Below are 21,435 nucleotides of genomic sequence, written 5' to 3' on the forward strand. Positions count from 1 at the left end.
AGCAGGGAGGGTTTTGTGGGTTAGGTTGGATTCTGAGCATTATTGTGGGCTAAAGACAACACCAAATGCTTTAAGCAGGGGACTGAAATGATTCGATTTTGTTAGAACACTTTTTTGGTAGTACACAGCAGCAGGGGGAGGGGGCTAAGGATGGAAAATCTAGTTAGATATTTTTTGTATTGTCTCAGGAAGAGATTTGTGCGCCTAAGGTGGGAGTGGGAGAGAAGATAGATTATAACATTATTTAGTAGGTAAATCAATAGGAATGTGTAATTGAGGACACGTGTAGGGTAATGGAGAGGGAACTCTCGCTCGGTCGGTTGGCTGAACCCCCAAATGAGGTAGAGAATCAGGAGGAATATGATAAGTTTGGCCTTGTCGTATGTGAGTAGGTATCTGGGTGGAAATGCATCACAGGTAGAAAAGTCTGGGCTAAAGAGAGAAATGCGTGGAGGCTTGAGTAAACAGGTGATTGCTGAGAGCATGCGAGTGGCTGAGATCAGCCGAGATAAATATGGAGATGAGTAGGACACGCCAAAATTGAAAAGGTAAATGTGTGAGGAAGAGCCCCAGAGAGAGAAGGCACCCGAACTGTTTCAGCACAAGATGAAGCAGTTTCAAGGACTGAATTACTAACAGTGGCAAATACAGGGGAGATCCTCTGGTAAGATAAGAACTAAACATATTCGTTGGACAATCAAGAGGCCTCTGCTTTGTTTAATGAGGGATGAGAACCAGATGGGAGATGAACAGCAAGTGAAGCAGTAAATGGAGAGGAAGTGTACACAGAGTTTGGACATGAAAGGGAGAAGGGCGACTAAGCTGGTGCTATCAAGGGAGTGACTTTTTTTTTTTTAAGGACTGGAGAAACAGGAACCTGTTTGTTTGTTGGCTGAGGAGGAAGGACTAGAAAGGGAGAGGTTGAAGGTAAGAGTTGTTTTTTTCCCAGGCTCAGAGTTCAGGCTACTTAGGAAGACCTAAAAAGAATTAAATTCGTAGTCAGTCCGTCAGGAGGGCTCCTCAGCCCAACAGCTGATCCATCCATATTAATAAAAACTACAGAGCGTCTTCCCTAGTTTACCTCAAAGAAATAACAGCTCAGTAGGCAATTACAAAATTAGATAAGAAAATAAAGTAAGTCAGGATAACTATATTTTTAATATTTTGCTGCCAACCAAAGAAAGATGCTTCTTTGGGATGAACGTAAATCAATGTAAACCAAAATTGTATTTTTCTGCACAGATTATGCTATAAACTGGTAGAAAAGTCAATTAACAGCTTATTCTACTCGCCAGGAGAACAGTATGAGCCCTGAAAAGTGGTAAAAAGATCCCTTGTGAATATACCAACTAAGTCACCAAGAGTCCTATATACCAATAAGGTGGGGGGGGGGTCAGTCAGCCCACGTGAGAGCATGCAGGCAAAATTCTTGATTACCAAGGACCCATTTTCATGTTAATTAAAAAAAATTTTGGTGAAGTTAGTAATTTGAGTGAGTCTAAAATTCCATTCAAGAATATATTTCTCTTTGCTGGAATAACAAATAAATAAGTTTTAATGGAATGAAGAACTGTGAACCAATTAAGATAGAGTTGTCTCTGGGGGGAATAAATAATAATCAGAGAAACTTTTGAATAAAATAAAATAATTTGGAGTGGGAATAACCTGAGTAAGAGGTGACCGACTTTCACTGGCGCAGAATGCTTTGGCTGGTTTCTTTAAAAAAGAAAATGTGACTCCTAAAACATTAAAAACAAAAACTCAAAAATGTATTTAAAGGCTGGAACTTGGGCCTATGTCAGTTGAAAGGGGATGCTGCAGCAAGCTAGCAAAACCAAGAAATTTTAAACCGAGATGATTCCTTCCTTCCGTCTATTCATTAACTCAACAAATATTGCTTAAGCATCTGGTAAAGGACATCAAGCCTTTGGCAATACACAAAGCACTTTTTAATCAGTTTGGTACTCGTCCACGCATGTTTGGACCCTTCCAGGAGGCGGAGCTCCTCCTCTTGCAGGTTTGCCTGCGTCAGCGGTCTCCACTGCCTGGTCCCTTTGAGGCTCACACCCCTCCTGTTGCTGTCCCGTTCCCTTCCCTTCATTCACTGAACACACTGCCACCTGACTTAAGTTTTCCTCTCCACTACGACTCCGGATGATTTTAACGTCCACCCCGTCCAACCCACTTGTCTTTTTAAGGTTTCGTGATCTTGTTTTGTCTCCAATGATCTTCCTTAACTTCACGTAGCCACTGCAAGGTCATGCCTTGGATCGTACTACACCACGAACCTGCTCTTCTCAGATCACTAATCCAAGCATCCTGGTCTCAGGCTAGCATTTTCTGTCCTTCCCAAGCTGCTTGTTCAACAACTCCCAGTAGATCAGAGCTGTCGTCAGACTATCCATTGGGCTCTCTACCGTCTTCCCAACACTGTGTATTGCCTTCACGTCCTTACCTATTCAGTTTAAGTACCGTAGGACCCTTTTTCAACAACTCAATTTTAATAATTACTCAGTTATTGCCCTTTGTTCTATTCAGGCTTATCTGGCAAAACTCCAAGTTATCTCTCTTTTCTGCGCATCTGTACCTAGGCATCAGGGTGTTACTAGGGAGGGCAACAAAAATAAAACCACAAGAGGCAAATTTTCAGTATAAGTTCTCAATCACCAACTAGCTGGGGAACTACAGCATGGTGTGGAGGACCCAACACCTCTGGGCACTTTACTCTCCACAATAACTGTTTTAAAACTTGCATTTTCAACCATCTGCCCTGGTCTCAAATTTCACAGAGACAACCAAAGCCTGCATACGCACTAGCTTCTCCTTTCTTCTAGATTAAAAGCACTCTGTCCATCGGAAGCCAATCCTTTGGACCCCATCCTCCTCCACCTTCTTTGGAACCCAATACCATGCTGATTCCTTTGACTCTCTGGTCTTCCACTTCTCCCTTTTTCCTGGGTCCTTCTCAGAGATAAAGCAGTACCTAAAAAGGGAAAGGGAGACACACTGTTGCCTCATTCTCTCCTCCTTCACACTTCCAACATTTGGGAGCTGTGCAAGGTAGCTTCTTTCTGATGTCTACCTCCTCTACTACCTGGAAGGGCATGTCTCTAAGCTGCCAGTTATTTCCAGGAGGTCAAATCCAATAGATGCTTTCGAATCCCTCACTCTACTTGATTTCTCAGCAGTATTCAACACCTGTGCAAAAAAGAAAAGCCCTTTCCTGGGCTTCTATGACTTTCCTCCTCCTGGTTTTCCTTTCATTTCTTTAGCTGCTGCTTGTCAGTCTCCTTTGCCTGCTCATCTGCCACTCAAAACTTTTGAGAGTGCCTATGGTGTTGCCCTGGGACCTCTTTTCTTTATAGCAGAGATCCGCACATTTTTTTTTCCTTAAAGAGTCATATAATAAATTATTCTAGGCTTTGCAGGCCATAAGGCCTGTCACAACCACTCAACTCTGCCACTGTGACAAGAAAGTAGCCATGAACAGTAGTTTAACTAATTGACATGGCTGTGTTCCAATAAAACTTTATTTACAAAAACAGATGGTGGGTTGGATTTGGCCTGTAGCCTGTGGTTTGCCATGCCATACTGTATACTCTGCCTAGAGAAGCATCCTCTCTTGTGTCTCCAATGACCATCTATACATCACATTCATATCCAAATCGGTATCTCCAGCTACCTAAAATCCACATTTAAATGTCTCAAAGCCATCTCAAATCTTACCTGAGGAATTGTGCTCTTTGCCCCCAAATCTGATCTTCCTCCAGTGTCCTTAGTAAAAGGCACTGCCATAGAGTGCACAAGGCAGAAAGTAAGGCATCCTAGATGTTTCTCCCTCTTTCATTCTCTAATTCTTTGAACTGGAAGAATACCTAAAAAAGGTAACTCTGTAAATGCCATTATTTGAAGCACACAGTCAAATTTAACATTTCACTAATAGAGCTAAACTTTATTTCCATGTTTATTACATGTTTATCTTTGATGTTGAATACATATTAGATTGATTTAACACACAACTTGGGAGAAAAGCTGACATTCTCCACTAGGTGGGTTAAAAAGGAATGTAAAACTACAAAATACTTGTTTAAGTTTGAATTCTAAATTATGGCAAACAGAACAATAATTACCTTGCCATTTTTCTCTTTCTAGTTTTCCAAGATGGATTTCATTATAAAATGTTTTTCATAACAATTTATTTCAAGAAAGGAAATAAGGGATAATCATTAAAACCATTTTACTTTAAGTATAGAGTACAAATAAAGAGTCTTAACGCAGAACTCCTACCTCCTATTTAAAATACAAATAATACTTCAAGATATTATGAACTGAGGGGGACTGACTGTTGTAAATTGCAAAGCTAATGACTTGAGCAAACCCACACATGCCATTTGCTTTTGTCTGCAAGAGTCAGGCTAATTTAAGGGTGACACAACAGAGTTCTATTTGATATCTATGTCACCCAGTTGCTACTCAGAATGGGGATGGCCAAATACTAAGTGCTTACGTGATGGAGATTCAGGATTAATCAATTCCAAGTGGCTAAGAGCTAACAAAGTTAATCATTCCATCCTCCAATCTATGGCCATGTACAAATGTACAGATTTTAGCATTCACTGAAAGTTTTAAAATAAAACTCCTCTCGATACTCTGAAATGGCTGAAATTCACAGTGTATAAAGACTGTTATCTGTAGTATAATTGCAGTGTTTAAGCAAAATCAAAATTACGGGTGGTTATCAAAGTTGTTGTTGGTAATAGTTTCTTTTTCTTCTCTATAAGCCCCTTAGCATATTTTGTGAAGAAAAGTGTGTTCTTAATACTCCTACTCTTTACTTAGATTTAAAAAATAATAAATGAGCTTAAAATTATTTTCTATCAGTGACTACAGGATGAAAACTCTTGCTAGAAGTGTGAATGATGCCTACTGTTCTCATTAGACAGGTGTTTAGAATCATCTGCAAAATCCCATATTCTTAATAATAATGCTTATAAAAGATGTTTAATAAAGATAACTCACTTCTAATTAGATTAGTGATAAAATATTTTCTCATGTAACTGTTTAGGCCAAATGATTTATGGCTTTTCCATTTTTAAAATTTCACTTTTAATGTCATGTTGTTAAAGGTTTTCTAAATACTCTTCTAATATCAGATGCTTAAATGAGAAAAGACAAAAGATCGAAAAACTCCGTCTCAAGGCACACTCCTTTTCTTACAACAGGGTTGACACACTTTTCTGTAAAGGGCCAGATAATAAACAGTTCAGGCTTTGTGGGTCACAGGGTCACTATTGCAATGACTCAATTTCTGCTGTTCTTGTGAGAAAGCAGCCACAGACAATATGTATTTATAGAAAGAGTAGTCCAAATTTGGCCTGCAGGCCACAGCTGGCCAACCTCTGCCTTAGAACAGAAAGGACATCTAAAAAATCCTGGTCTCTAGTCAAATGTGATGACTGACTGACTCAAAATCTAGCAGTTTAATCACTCTAGAACATGTTGATGTTGAACACCGAATTTAGCCAACTTTCCGCTTCTGGTTCAAACTCATGTCATTGTGCTTTTCATTTGGGATAATTTATCTTCATTTAAGAACTTGCCTGAGCATTATTTATTGAGGGATTCAGTTTAAAATTAATAAATGATGTCCATAAAATTGAATATCCAATTTAATTTTTGAAAAAAATGAAAAATATAACAGAATCAAAACATTAAAAATAAGTACACTCACTACCCATTCCAGTAATTCATTTAAGTTGTATCAACTATAGAATAGGAAAAATAAATTCAGAAGTGTAATTACTTTAAAATACACTACTTCCATTTCTGTCAATATTTTACATTTATGTATATATTCTAGAGTGTAAGCAGAAATTCTCTCTAAAAATCTCCTTGAAATCTTGAGGTGCATATTAGAGCCACAGGCAATATCTGACATATAAAATTGCAGTACAGGCCTTTCAAATTTGGCATTTCACTGGTACAATACAATGACCAACGTGTATAATCACTGTACAGTGCCTAGACATTCCAGTAAGAACCATTATTTTCTTTAATGTAGAATGATTAATACATATTCTACAAGGGGCAGTGAGGTTTAGTAATTCTATTGGGTATGTCCTGACATAATTTTCAAATTGTACAATAACACAAACAACTTTGTTAAGGCCATGTTTTATTTGCTGATTAATGGACAAAAGGCAATGTAATTTATTTTCAAGTATTTTCTTGAAAGTCTGTGCTCATAAAAATCATGAAAAGTTGGAAAGACTGTTAAATCACTGAAACTTTAAATATATCTTACACAATCTTGTTTGTACAAAAATACAAGTTAAATATAAACATAAAGCAATCATGATAATTTTATGCAAATCTGTTTTATGTGATCTTCAGTTATATATAAAAGTTTCTTGGTTCTGTTTGTGAAAAGATCAATACCAGATTGAATTACTATCTATTGGCAAAGGGCCCTAAAAAGCTTACTTTAGCAATTATCTTTGACATGGTTAAGAGCATTTCCTAATTTGAGATCACCTAAACACTGGAAAAAAGAAAAAAGGAAAAGGGCAGTATGTCCATAAACCAACAAATAATGTGGCTGTAATGTATCATAAAACACAAAGAAACCCCACACATCTGTACAATAAACATTATGTATTACATACTCACACACACAGGTGTATACGTGTGTGCATGCACGTAAACACACACACACGCACACGCAGGCACACACACACATAACCAGTCATAAAACAAAGCCTAATGAGGTGTTGCTTCCAGTTCGATATTCAGCTGTGCATTTTTTCTTACTTCATCAAATGAATAGCTTTTTGTCACCTTCCCATTCTTGAAGACAGTATGGAGAAGATCCTGCACAAATATAACAATATTAAAATTTAATGATATTAGACTATCAAACAAAATTCTTAAGTAATGCTTTGATGAATTAGGTTAGTCAAATACACAGAGATGTTGATAGTGTTCAAATTATGAAATGATTTTATTCACAAAGAATGCTGGTAGAGCAGGCATGATCTAAAATGGGATGTAGAGATATCTAACTTTTATGGAAAGGAATGATCTGAGTTGTACATTCTTAAAACAGTCCTCCTTAAAGGAAAAATGAAAAAACCTAGTTGACCCATCTCTTTTGTTTCAGGTGGAAGATGCTTACTGCTTTGGTTGCCCAGAAGAACTATGGCTGTCACTGATAATCATGACTGACAGATCAGCAAGGAAAGCCTGCCAGACCTTCCCTCGTTCCTAACCAAGACTCAACACTGATTAAACTTCTCAATTTGGAATTTACTAAACTTTCTAATCACGAGTTTTGGCCTTAAAGAAACAAGCAAGCAAACAAACAAAGCCAACACTAAAAACAAGCAACCGAACCCAAAACAGAAACATAAATATTGATTTCTTGACTAATGCATAGCCACTGATTTTAAAAACTCTGTGTATATTCCAAAAGTCATTAATACGTGTAATCCATTTGATCCACACAAGGATAAAACAAAGACAAATGAAGAGAATTAGGACCAAATTCCCTTTCGAGTCTGGTAAAGCCATTCCTGTCTCACTAAGGAATTATCTGCCTCTAGCTTCTCTTGAAAAATCCATAGAAGTAATCTACTGTGCTGAAGTTTTCCATCTCATCTGAAGGTGAGGAGCATACAACGTTATCTAACATTTTTGTCATTATGTTGTTTCCTTTTTATCCTACGATTTAAAAAAATTTTTTTTATTGAGGTATAGTTGATTTACAATATTAGTTTCAGGTGTACAACATAATTATTTAATATTTTTAGATTATAATCCAGTTAAAGTTATTATAAAATATTGGCTATATTCCCTGTGATGTACAGTATGTCTTTGTAGCTTTTTTTATTTTTTTTTCGCGGTACGCGGGCCTGTCACTGTTGTGGCCTCTCCCGTTGCAGAGCACAGGCTCTGGACGCGCAGAGCACAGGCTCTGGACGCGCAGACTCAGCGGCCATGGCTCACGGGCCCAGCCGCTGCGCGGCATGTGGGATCTTCCCGTACTGGGGCACGAACCCGTGTCCCCTGCCTCGGCAGTCGGACTCTCAACCACTGCACCACCAGGGAAGCCCATGTAGCTTATTTATTTTATACACAGTAGTTTGTACCTCTTACTCCCCTACCCTGCCCCCTCCTCGCTTCCCTCTCCCCACTGGTAAACACTAATTTGTTGTCTGTATCTGTAAGACTGTTTCTGTTTTGTTATATTCATTTGTTTTATTTTTTAGATTCCACATACAAGTAATAACATACAGTATTTGTCTTTCTCTGTCTGACTTATTTCACATAGCATAATACCCTCCAGGTCCATCCATGTTGTTGCAAATGGCAAAATTTCATTTTTTTTAATGGCTGAGTAATATTACATTGTATGTATGTGCCACATTTTCTTTATCCATTCATCTGTTGATGGACACTTAGGTTGCTTCCGTATCTTGGCTATTGTAAATAATGCTGCTATGAACACTGGGGTGTATATAGGTTTCAAATTAATGTTTTCATTTTCTTTGGATATACGCCCAGGAGTGGCATTGCTGGGTCGTATGGCAACTCTATATTTAGTTTTTTGGGAAGTCTCCATACTGTCCTCCATAGTGGCTGTATCAATTTACACTCCCACCAACAGTGTAAGATGGTTTTCTTTTCTCCACACCCTCTCCAGCATTTGTTATTTGTAGACTTTTTGATGATGGCCATTTATTCTGACAGGTGTGAGGTGAAACCTCATTGTGGTTTTGATGTGCATTTCTCTAATAATTAGCAATGCTGAGCATCTTTTCATGTGCCTGTTAGCCATCTGGATGTCTTCTGTGGAAAAATGTCTATTCAGTCCTTCTGCCCATTTTTAGATTGGACTGGTTTTTTTGATATCACGTTATATTAGCTTTTTGGATATTTTGGATATTAACCCCTTGCTGGTCATATCAGTTGTAAATACTTTTCCCATCATGCAGGCTGTCTTTTTGTTTTGTTGATGGTTTCCTTTGCTGTGCAAAAACTTTTAATTAGGTCCCATTTGTTTATTTTTGCTTTTATTTTTTTGCCTTGGGAGACTGATCTAAGAAAATACGACTATGATTTATGTCAGAGTGCTTCGCCTATGTTCTTTTCTAGGAGTTTCACGGTATCATGTCTTACATTTAGGCTCATTACTGCTTTTGACACATTTTATATCTTTTTTGTTTTGTGTATCCCTGAACTACTTATTGCAGATATAGGTGATTTTACTGTATGTCTTTTAAACTTCCTTAGTATATGCTTGATTTGCTCCCTTTACTATATATCTGTGTTTACTGATGAGGTATTTCCTTTTGTAATTATCATGTTTCTAGTTACAGCATTTTTCTCCCCTGTTTAGATTACTCCTATTAACATTTCTTGTAAAGCTGGCTTGGTGATGCTGAATGTTTAGCTTTTGGTTGTCTGTAAAACTTTTGATATCTTCAAATCTGAATGAAAACCTTGCCAGGTAGAGAGTGTTCTTGCTTGTAGGAAGAGAGTATTCTTGGTTGCTGTCATCACTTTAAATATATTGTGCCATCCCTCTGGCCAGCAGACTTTCTGCTGAAAAGGCAGATTATATAGGCTTATTAGAGTTCCCTTGTAAGTTGTTGCTTTTCCCTTGCTGCTTTTAATATTCTAATTTTTGCCAATCTAATTACAATGTTTCTTGGTGTGGTCCTCTTTGGATCTGATCCTTTTGGGGCTCTCTGTGCTTCCCCTTCCCAGGTTAGGGAACTTTTCAGCTATTGTGTCTTCAAATATGTTCTCTGCCCCTTTCTCTCTCCTCCTTCTGGGACTACTACAATGCAAACGTTAGTTGCTTGATGATGTACTAGAGGTGTCTTAAACTGTTCTCATTTTTTAAATTCTTTATTCTCTTTAGCTTCAGTGATTTCCATTACTCTGTCTTCCAGTTCACTGATCCATTCCTCTGTATCATTTCATCTGTTGATTCCTTCTAGTGTATTTTTAATTTCAGTTATTGTATTCTTAATCTCTGGTTCTTTATATTTTCTGACTTTTTGTTACAAACTTCTAAACTCTCACTCTGGTTAGCCAGTCTTTTCATGAGTTCTTTGATTATTTTTAAGATCATTATCTTGAACTCTTGTACGTGGTAGGCTGGTTATGTTTTCTGACCTTTGAGAAGTTGCCTTTTGTAGAAGTCCTCTGTGTCCCAGCAGTGAATCCCTTCTGGTCACCAGAGCTATATGCTGCTCTAGGGCTCCTCCTATGTAGGTTGCTTGGGTCCTTCTGTTGTGGCAGACTGACTACAGCAGGCAGTCTGGTAGATGCGGCTGGCCCCCAGTCTCGTTGGTTGCCAGGCCTTGTGTGTAGACTGCTCGCAGCTGGTCGGTGGGGCTGAGTTATAAGGCTGCTAGCTGTGGAACCCTGGGGGGTCCTGGGGCTAGTGTCAGCCCACTGCTGGGCAGAGCCAAGTCCTGAGGGCTGGTGTCAGACTGCTGGTAGGTAGGGCCAGTTGCTAACAGCTGGCTGTGGGGTCCAGGGTGTCCTGAAGCTTGTGTTGGCTTGCTAGTGAGTGGCGCTGGATCCAAGAGCAGCTAGCTGAGGGGCCCAAGGTGTCTCCAAGGTCAGCTACTGGGTCTGACTCAGGCTCCTTTCAGACTACTGCTTCTGCCCTGGGTCTCAGAGCATGTGTAAGTTTGTGTGTGCCCTTTAAGAGTAGAGTCTCTATTTCTCACAGCCCCCTGGGTGTCCCGAAATAAGCCCTGCTGGCTTATCTTCCTGGTGCAGGACCTGCCCCAGGCTGGAGAGGCTGAGGTGGAGCTCAGACCCCTCACTTCTTTGGAGGAACCTCTGAAATTATATTCTTCTCCTGGTGATGGGTTGCCCACTTGCAGGTGTGGGTCTTGACTATACTGTGACTCTGCCCCTCTCACCTGCCTCATCATAGTTCCTTCCTTATAGCTTTAGTTGTAGATCTTTTCTGGTAGATTCTGGTCTTCCTCGTCAGTATTTGCTCTGTAAATAGCTGTAATTTTGGTGTGCCCATGAGAGGAGGTGAGCTCAGGGTCTTCTCACTCCACCATCTTGAAACAATCTTCTCTGTCCTTGTGTTGCTTCAAATCACACTGCTCTTGCTGTGACATTTTCTTTATGAATTTAACTTTAATCTATTGAGGAAAGGTGGTTCCTATTAAATCAAAAGGTCTAGATGATCATAAATTGATTAGTGACTCAAATGTTCTCAAGTATCATTCACATACTCTTAAAATCAATGCCTTGTTTTACTCATAGTTATGACCATGTCTAAAGTGACTTTTGTCCACGTGTGATAAACCAATTCGGCGAAGTCTTGGTAGTATAAGAGTTAAGTGAAGGCTATGCAAAGAACTGCGTAACAGGCTATATAAAGGAATCTAATTCTAAAAGTTTTAGGGACTTATACATATTTTTCATTAAACAGAAAAATCATATTGTATTAATTCTGGCTCAAAATCTTAAAAGAATGTAGTAAAAGTAACATAAGCAAAATATGTGATGTGGTATAAAGGATCAAAAGTTAAAAACATCTGAAGTAGTAAGTTAGTGTGTTTATGTTTAGTGTAAACCCTCCTCTGAGAATATGAATATTCATGAGTAATTCTCCTCTAAAAAAGAGTATTTTCCTTTTCAATCTGGTGGCTTAAAAACAGAAATTTTATAACTATTGAGTTCAGGAATATAAGTGTACTTTTGTATGTTAACGAGCATAGAGACTACTTTAGCATTACTATACATGTTTCTAGTTTGGTTGACTAAAATCAGAAAACTTGGTTAAGTCTAGGTTTCACCATTTATTAGTTATATAATCTGAATCAAGTCTCATTGTTTTCACATCTTACACTATTAAGATAATGTAATTTGCCTTTTTTAGTCATTAGAGCTGCTGGGAGAATCAAATCAGACTAAAGAAAACCATCTGAACTGGATTCTATTGTTTTGAAAAAGGGAATTATCTTTAACCACATTTTAGAATTTGGATAGCCCTTCTTTTATCTAATAAAATTACCAAAGTTTTACTGTAACATAAATAGCTATGAGTAGTCTAAGAACAGCATCCTTTAAGTATTCTTAACTATTCCTGTTCAGAAACGATTCACTGCTAATTGGCAATAAGAGTAAGATCAAATATACGCAAACTTACTGAAGCTCATCAATCACTCCCTGCTGCTCACTATGTAGAAAACCGTAATTTTTTTGGAATGTTACAAAATATTTCACCCAATGTATGTAAAAGTCTCATATTTACTATCTAGCCATTTCTTGTTTTTCATCGTATTTTGGAAGGCTAGGTCAGCAACTGTAAACACTTTAAATAAAATAGAACATAAAAGCTTCCTTTCTTAATTTGAAGAGTCAACCTACTACTGTTTAAAAAACAAACCAAAACAAACAAAAAAAAACCCCAAATCAGCATAGATACATACATGACCATATTCTTCAAGGTCTCCTTTTCCTTCCTCAAGTGTAACAAAATTCCCTGCTGGTGTCCTATGCAAAGATAATCGGCCCTTTTTGGACCTTTTGTTGGGATCAGCAACCGGGTCCTTGAAGACATTAATCTGGAATCCAAATTAAGAAAGTTGGAGAAATAGAAGACTAATCATCAGAAATGTTCACTCAACTCCCATTAAAAAAAAAAAGTGTGTACATAATTTATATACATTTTAAGGCACTTTGTACGTATAATTAAACCAATCCACACCTGGCTTTTAGAGATTCTAGCCTGTTTTGGAGGACAGAGTCCTCTGTGATGAAAAAGGTATGAACAAAATCCAAATCTTGGATATCCTTTCTTACCAGTGTAGAATACTAATACTCCATCTGTAGTAAGTCTTTGAGGTTAACAATGGGACCCTTAAGGTATCTCCTTTTGTATTATGCCTTGCCCTTAAACTGATCTAAGTATAGCACACGTGTGTTACTGAAAAATCAATCTATGTCAACTCAATTATATAATCTGTGGCAAGGGAACGAGGAGTTTACTATGATAAAGCCTTTCCTATTTCATAACCTTTTCCCTTTCGTTACTTTTTATTCTATTACCTTGTTACTGTCAGAAGCAAAGAAGACCTAGAGAACCTAGAGACCTAGAGCAGTTTCAGGATCAGAAAGGAAGCAGCAACTGGAGATGGCTATAAAAAGAGAAGCAGAAGAGCCAATCCCAGAACTCGCCAAAGAAAGATGGTGGTGAACTAAGGTAGGGAACCAACCCATGTTTTCTTAGGATCCCCTACACACACCCTTTAATACACAGACTCTCAAGAGCTTATGAAGAGCTAGGGAGACTGCTGTTCAGCTGCTTGCAGCTTGGGTTCCCTTGTTTTAAGGCTACCAGAACATGATTCTAGTAACACAACTCAAACGTCATAGTTCACCTTCCTAAAACATTCTTTGACAGTGTTTACATATTTGCAGTGTTTACATACGTGATGGCTAGGTTAGCTGACCTTCTCATTCAAATATGGTCAACTTTTTGATTCAAAGGTATATACTGAAGTAGTGGAAATGAATTGACCTGCATCATCTCTCTTAAATAATCTCTCATTTTCCCAAATCTCCATTTTTTTCTGAAGTCAAGTTATCACCCCCTGTCTCTTTTCATTCTTTGTTTCTGCCTCAAGGTCAGGGGTACCTGACAATACAGTAACAGTTCAGGACCATATTATCCTTGGACTATTGCGTTCAATAAGTACATTCAACATACATACATAAATATTAACAACACAAGAGTAAAAGTTCAATGACATACCCCAAGGCCATTGGTTACAACATAACTACATTTAAAGGAACAATTCAGGAGATCTCTTGTTAACTTCTGTAGCAAAGCTCCACCAGAACCGAAGGAAACATTTTCTATACTCCATTTTTTTTGCTTCATGCCTTCCACAATCTAGATTAAAAATAAGATATAAATAAATAAATAAATTTAAGCCAAGTAATTTGGAAGAGGAAGAAGCTAATTTTCCATGAGCCATATTGATGAATAAACCATCCAAAGCTGTTTTATAACACAGTAAATAATGAGATAAGAATAAGGTCTACACAAAGTTACATTCCACTCTTTTCTTTTAAAAAGACCCACCAACCCCAAAAAGGGCAGCGCAAGGAATAAGTGTAGAAGGAGGGGATTTCATTCGAAGTTCCTGAATTTGTGTTGTAGTCACAGTGATTGTGGTTTAGGTTGGGGGAATGGAGGAAATGAGAGGGAGAAAAAAAATAGCTATAAATACCTAAGGTTACTTGAGTAAACTGTCATCTACCTCTTGCAGTTACTGCCCAGATGCCAGTAGCACAAGCAATGGGGCATGGACGTGTGCCCCAAATTACTAGATTCTAGAAATGACACTCCTCATCATTAATAAATCTCAATACATGTTATCACATGTCAGTGCATGTCATATGTAATGGGGCATTTAAAAGTCAACGGATATTGGTGGTAAAACAGTATAAAACACCCTCTCCTGCGTAACAGTTGAGACACTGGCAGTCATCTTACTCTGGCTGGTACTCCAGTGCCGTAAGCAAAATTAAGAACTGACTGGGTGTTACGATTTATCATTGGATCATGTTTTGGGAGAATGATCATCTAAAAGCCAGAAAGAGAGACCTATATGAACACAGAGTTCCAGCAACTAGAATAGTTCTTTCAAGGGACACATAATTTAAAAGTTACATTAATTTATTAATCTACATTATTATCAATATCATTTGTATTTCTTTTTCCTAAGCAGGACTTATTTATCTAGCATCTGTCTTCTTATTTAATATATTCCATCACTTTTATGGTAGAAGGTGGCAAATAAAATTTAATAACCATTTTTAATTTCATAAGAATAGTCGAAAGGAAGTAACTGGAAAGTCCCGTTTCATTTTATTTAAACAGAACTTTCAGAAGTGATCAGAAAATCATAAGCGAGTTTAATAGTTTTAAGGGAATCATTAATATAAATTTGCCATATTCCTCCCAATACCAAAAGTCTCAAACTGACCTTTTATCTAGGCCTTATTTTCAACCTTGCAAGACACAAATAGATAAACTCCAAGGACCTTCCATTTTTAACAAGCCCACATTTAAAAAAAAAAAAAATCTCAGCCATCTAATTCTCCTGGTATATGTCAGGAATCAAGATGGAAACATATACAATTTATTTTAAAATGATTCCTTAGGCTGTATATAAACCCAGTCTCATGTCTTTTATTATTATACCTGAACCCAAAAGTACTCAAGGGCCCTGAATTCAGATTTATTTTTCACTGAACTAACTGTAAACTAAGTATAACTAAAATAATAATAAAAACCTTATAAAACACAAAATTAAGGCATGTTCTAAAAAGTGAATTTCAATACGGAAGAAATACAAGGAGTAGGACAAAAAAATAGAGGAGAAGAAATGGAAACAGATAAAGATGGAGGGTAATGAGATTTGGGTAAAATATATAGAGAAAATAGTTTCAGAACTGTCACCTGATTTTAGGTAAGGCTCAGAAGCACAGGAAGGAGTAAATCACAAAGAACAGTATCACCTAATGTCATATCTCTGTATTTTGGGACCAATTTCTTTAAGATATCCTTCCCATATAGCTTTGCCAAAAGTTGTGAAATTTAGACAATTTAAAGTTTAAGTGAATTTTTCTATTAATGTTACAGGAAATTATGGAATTGGAGTAAAACTTACTTTTTAAAAATACTTGCACAAACAATCAGAAGGAAATCTGACTAGACATAGCAAAAATGCTATATGAATTCCTTTTCTTGCTTCTAAAGACTTACTTTGACCCACCTCCAGTATGAAGAAAGCAGGTATTATTACCCTTTAGGTAACGAGCGCATCCGCATGAACACCAACTATTCATTCTCTGACCATTCTGTTTAAGGTTTCACCAATGCCAGAGAATATCTGTCTCAATATTTAACTTCTTGCTCATGGAGTTTAAAAAAAAAAAAAGTTCAAGTTCTGAACTGATTCTCAACCTTAAAAATGCATACACATTTCCAAAGTTTATTTAGAAAAACAAAAAGAAAAAAAAAGAAAAAAAGGAAAGCCACAGAGCTTCAGTTTTTAAAGGGAAGTTCAAATACCTGATGGAACAACTGAACTTAAAGAGCTGCCCCTAAGAACAAGGAAGGGTAGGTATAAGCAATGGGAAGCGCACTGGGCTAATGCGTATTCTGATATACAGTACCCTGCCCACATTTCTTCATCTGAAAGGGCGATAAGTATGTGTGAGGGTACCTGCTACAATGGAGGTATGCTTACTAGTTCTTAACTGATACCAAGGTGAGAAACCTTCAATTCAGCTGAGCGACAGGACAACAGCAATTAAACATGTCAGCTGAGATTTCTATGCTCAGGTCCTCCTCCTTGCTGCAGATTTTTCTTCTGTTTCTTCCTTCCTTGTCACATCAGAGCCTTAGAAGAGCTGGGGGGAGTTTCCACTTTTCTTAAGCAAGGCAGTTTGGGAGAGTTGGTAGAAGAAACCTCATTTCTGTTATTGCAAGACATCTATTCCAGACATCATTTTCGAACTCTAAATGCATATCGCCACAGAAGTACTGATAGTTATATGCAATAGTTCTTACTTTTATTTATTTAGTTTAATTTTTTTGTTTCTTTTTGGCCACCCTGTGTGGCATGTGCAATGTCCCCGACCAGGGGTGGAACCCTTGGCCCCTGCAGTGGAAACATGGAGTCGTAAGCACTGGACTGCTAGGGAGGTCCCAATAGTTCTTACTTCTAAATGAATCTTTGGAAAACAAACTATTTATAATTTGGGTACTGACCTTAATCTAACCACACTGAACTCTTTCAAACAGAAGATTCCATCTGAAACTATATGCATTAAAATTTCAGTGCTTTATAGTAGCTGACAGTCTACAGCGTGGTATCGCTGATAGTCTTTAATTTTAATACCTAAAATACTCCAAAAAAACTGAGTTCCTTAGAAGCTTATCCGAGACACAAAAGAGGAAAAGTTTTAAGATAGCATAAAACTTATGCTATTTGGCTAATAAATCTAACAGTAATAGTGGTAACAGTCAATGCTAAATTTAGAAGAGGTGACAAACCATTCAATAATTTTTGAAAAAGCACAGATGAATATCATTCAAGTTTCACACTGTGAGAGTAATATGGAAGCTCCATTCTATTAAAACTGAGACCTATTTGTACAGTGTCAAGACTTTTTGTTTTATATACAAAAAATATTCCTTGACTGGCATTTTCTTGTTTTCTAGTGACACTTCTTTGGGCTCATCATCCAGGGTAGCCAATGAGGACTGGCAGTATGGTTTGGCTGGTACTTCTGTATTTTAAGTTAATATATTTTAAATACACTTCTATATTTTAAATTTTAAGCAAGTAACAGAAACGGCACAAATCATCTTAAACACTTATTAAAATAATCACAACTGTACTTAAATTATTAATGTGTTCTTTATCAAACTAATAAAAAGGAGTTTAATTATAAGGATTGCTTTATTGAAACTTTTAATATAAAATACGTACCTCTTGTAAGGTATTAATATCTACTCCATCCCCTTGAATAACTCTAAGATAAGGTGGCAGCAACTTGTAGCCCTTTGAGTTCTCAGTAACAGGGAACTTCTTACCTAAAATATCCAAAACCTGTATGGAAAAATACACACCCAAACACAAAATAACTAATACTGAAAAACAAGTGTTAAAGCTTTCCAAAGTTTTAAAAAAAAAAACAAGATTGTTAGCAAAGCAAGGTCGAGAATATAAAAATTAATCAAATTAAGTTTTACAATACTATGTATAAGCCTTCTAAACTTTTGTCTCAATTCCTTTTGATTACGTTAGAAACAGGCATGCAATTTTCTACCAAGTCAACTTATACTGTAAAGTGGCTCAGAACACAAGTAGTTTTCCCTCACATTTTTCAAATTAGATTCAGGAAAAAAAACCCTTTAACATTAGGAGCTTACAATGGTAAATATAATATTTTTCAAAGGTATATAAAACATCATTTAAAAACATGATTATACTTTTGATTTGGATTTTTTTCTGCTTGTGCCCAATAATTTAATTTGTCTGACATAACTCAAACACGAATCCACCTGAATTATAAAGTTCAAAGAAATCATGATATGCAGATAAAGCTGGAAATGAAGCATATATAACCCATAGTTTCTCTGAGGTGCTTCTCACTTAACAATGACACCCATTTTTTAAACCAAATTGCTTAATATGCCAAGTTGTCCCACTTATTCATTAACTACTGCAAGTTTGGGAGCAGCTGAAATACCTCAACACTGACTGAAAATTCCTCAGAAAGCTTGCTCAGAGATTCCAAAGATCTACCCAACAATCACTCCCTTTTCCTAAATAAATTGGTTTAAAATTCTAACAATGAAAACATTCCATACTGATAACTTCGTTGATTCTTGAAACTTCGTTGATTCTTGTTCATATTTCAGGCTAAGATCAGACCTTCAGATGGCCTATTTACTTAACAGGATAGGAAAAGACCTCCTTGATTCTACACCCCACTTTCTTAAGGGGTAATTCATCACCTAATCATCAGCTGGGAAACAGTGTGGTAAAGAGGGAAGGTGATAGCCACAAAGACCTACGTTGGATACTTGGCTTATTTTACATGTCATGTGACCTTGAGCAAGTTTATTTTAACCTCTCTAAGCTGGTTTCTTTGTCTATAAAAAAGAGATTGTAATATTGATCATAGGATTTTCATAGATTAAATAATGACACAGCTAAAGCAAAGCACACACAGCACTATATTTTTCTAGTTGTAAGCATCAATAACCTGCTCTTATTAGTGCTTTTCAAAGAAGGTAAACCAAGTCCTAAACACTAAAAAAATGCAACAAGGCTATATTGAGAATCAACAGTATCTCTAAAGAATCTCTACTTGAAAACTATTTTCAAATTATTTTTATTCCACAGTACATTGCACACGTTTCTTTTGCACTAAAAACCTTCAAAGGTATAGCAATGATAAAGGAAAAAGAAAGAAACCACAAACTTGGTAACCAAATCACAGGACTGGTTAAAATGGTAACACTATTAAGTACTTTTGAAGGTAAAAAGAAAATATCTATTCAACAGTACTTAACTGTTTCTTTGACAGTATATAAATAATCCATAACTCTGGATATCCTTTCTCTGTTATTAATGTGTGACCTTGGGCAAATCTATTACTCTCTGGGTTGCAACTCTACAATAAGGGGACTAGTCCAGAGAGTTCTGAAATAGTGTGTGTATAAATGAAATTAAAAGTAGTGTCGATGCTGCTGGTCTACAGGCACTTTATAGTCAACTTACGTATTAAAATTTACCTTTAATACAGTGTCAAGAGGATTTCCAGAATCAGGTCTGATTATTAGTGGTGCCTCTGTACTTCTTGATACTATTAAATGTCTTAGATCTTCACCCCAGATTTTCTCACACGCATTATAAATGTCATAGCTATCGCTGACCACAGATACAGGCACTGATGAAAATTGTGTTACTATATGTTCAAAAGCATCTTTTTCATGGTCCTTCCCCCAAGCTGTTATGGTACTAGAAAACAAAATGAAAATACAGATTTACTTAGGCATACACATTATATGTTCCTGAATCATATCTCATGTTTACTATACTACACCTTCAACACTGCAGAGAAGGTGAGTGATTTAGTTTAATAAATGCACATCAAAAGGTTAACGGAATATCTGAGCCAAACCACTCCTTGGCCAATTTTGAAGACTATAAGTAATCTCATTCCTCTCCAATAGTTATTTAAACTCTTAAGTCATGTTCAACCAACTACAAACTACGTTATGTTCGTTTTTAGTATTCCTGAACCTACCCATTTAAAATGAGTGAGCTAAAAAGTACCTGCTGCAGACACTTTCTACATTATACTGAGATGTTAGAAGGAATGAACACATACTCCCATTATTCTGCTAGGCCATGCAAGCACTTGGCTCCCTTCTGTGCATTTTCAAAACCATATACCAATAATAGTAGGGACACATTTTATCTTTCTTACATTTCAAAATCTTACACTTAAAAGCAATTACTTAGGCAATTATTTATACTATACCATGCATAGATATAGTAAACTAACTCTTTACCTGTTATATCTCCAATTGGCCAGTAACAGGTAGTCATTTATTTCACTTACAGATTATCCACTAGTACTTAATATATGCTCCGGGAATAAGAATTATAATATTTAGTTTCAGCAAAACGTAATTAAGATGGGAAATAAAGCGTGTGAGTTTCTATTAGGCAAGAATGATTAGAGTGATTTTTACACTGTCCTCAATAATGGTGGTTCTTTTTGAAGAGATTAATGACATGTAACCTAAGTACTTGCTGGTTAACCAATGTATAATATCAATAATTTTAAAAATTCTTAAAGAAAACTTCATAATGAATTTTAGAATTGTTACCATTTTCTCATGCCAAGTAATTTTTCTTTCTCCCTAATTTGCTAGTCTTTGCCTCTACCCCATTTTCCAAAGAAAAAGAATGGCAAGTAAAACAACCCATTCATTTAACCCCATGCAGATATAAGATTATCTCAAAACTGTTTGAAAAGTCATACTAATTTATTTTTGAAATTGTTGTTTTATTCTTATTTTTTTTTCTAAAGGACTGAAGTAAACAACTTTTCTTATGCTGGGGATGGCAGAGCATGCACATTTCAGGGGTATAAAGACTTAGCTACCCAGAACTACTCTCATCTGAAATGGAGAGATAGCATATTTATATAAAACTCATTTTACAGTGAACAAAGTAGCTATGATGCCAACTCTCCACTTAATGCAAGTAACTGCAGGCTAAAGGGAAAATTAAGACATGGATAAAGAGAAGCCCCTCCCTCATATCAAGAATTGCTATGGTCCCCTTTATAAGGGAGAGAATTAAGCTCAAAGAGCACCAACACTGGAGAGCTTTGCAATGTAAGAACAAACTCTTAGAGTTGAGAGGTCACTGTTTATGCACTTATTTTTTACTAGCATTGTTATCAATACAGTCAACTAACTCTGCTATTTGTGTGTATCACGTCTAGCAAACTTAATGGTTCCTTTTTAGTCTTTATCTTACTTGCTTTCTCTTTGGCATGTGAACTTTCCTGAAGCTTTCTTTCCCAATGACTTCAGTGACATATCCCATGTTTTGATTTTTTCCCCCATTCTTCTATGGGTCCTCTTCAGTCTCCCCTAGATGCTCTCCTTTCTCAATATGACCTGGGGCTCTGGTCTCTCTCTACACCTCCCTGTGTGAAAAACACTCAAAGCTTTTAAAAAATACGTTTGTAGTGAGTTTCCAAAATCTGTACCTTAGCCCAGGTTTTTTTTTTCTGGACTACAGATCCATTTTGTTAGGGAGGAAAATGAGTTTTTTCGTC

At 36.7% G+C, this 21,435-nt stretch overlaps 1 protein-coding gene across 3 annotated transcripts in view; it reads right to left on the minus strand.

The window, feature by feature from the left end:
* Window positions 1-251: 251 nt before the first annotated feature.
* Window positions 252-21,435, minus strand: part of NAMPT (nicotinamide phosphoribosyltransferase) — a 43,784-nt gene continuing 22,600 nt past the window's right edge. The window contains exons 8-13 of one of the 3 annotated variants that reach the window (XR_014016601.1): window positions 19,370-19,595; window positions 17,556-17,675; window positions 13,799-13,939; window positions 12,474-12,608; window positions 3,727-6,870; window positions 258-2,983 (exon numbers count right to left, since the gene is read on the minus strand). Coding sequence is in view for 1 of the 3 variants with exons in the window: in XM_081243583.1 (XP_081099709.1) it covers window positions 6,760-6,870; window positions 12,474-12,608; window positions 13,799-13,939; window positions 17,556-17,675; window positions 19,370-19,595 (733 nt within the window). In the remaining 2 variants the exon portion in view is untranslated. Of the gene's footprint in view, window positions 6,871-12,473; window positions 12,609-13,798; window positions 13,940-17,555; window positions 17,676-19,369; window positions 19,596-21,435 lie in introns of all 3 variants that reach the window. The other 2 variants (XR_014016602.1, XM_081243583.1) reach the window with 2 other exon arrangements.

The sequence above is a fragment of the Mesoplodon bidens genome (assembly GCF_964165515.1).
Source record: "Mesoplodon bidens genome assembly, chromosome: 9".
Taxonomy (NCBI): Eukaryota; Metazoa; Chordata; class Mammalia; order Artiodactyla; family Ziphiidae; genus Mesoplodon; species Mesoplodon bidens.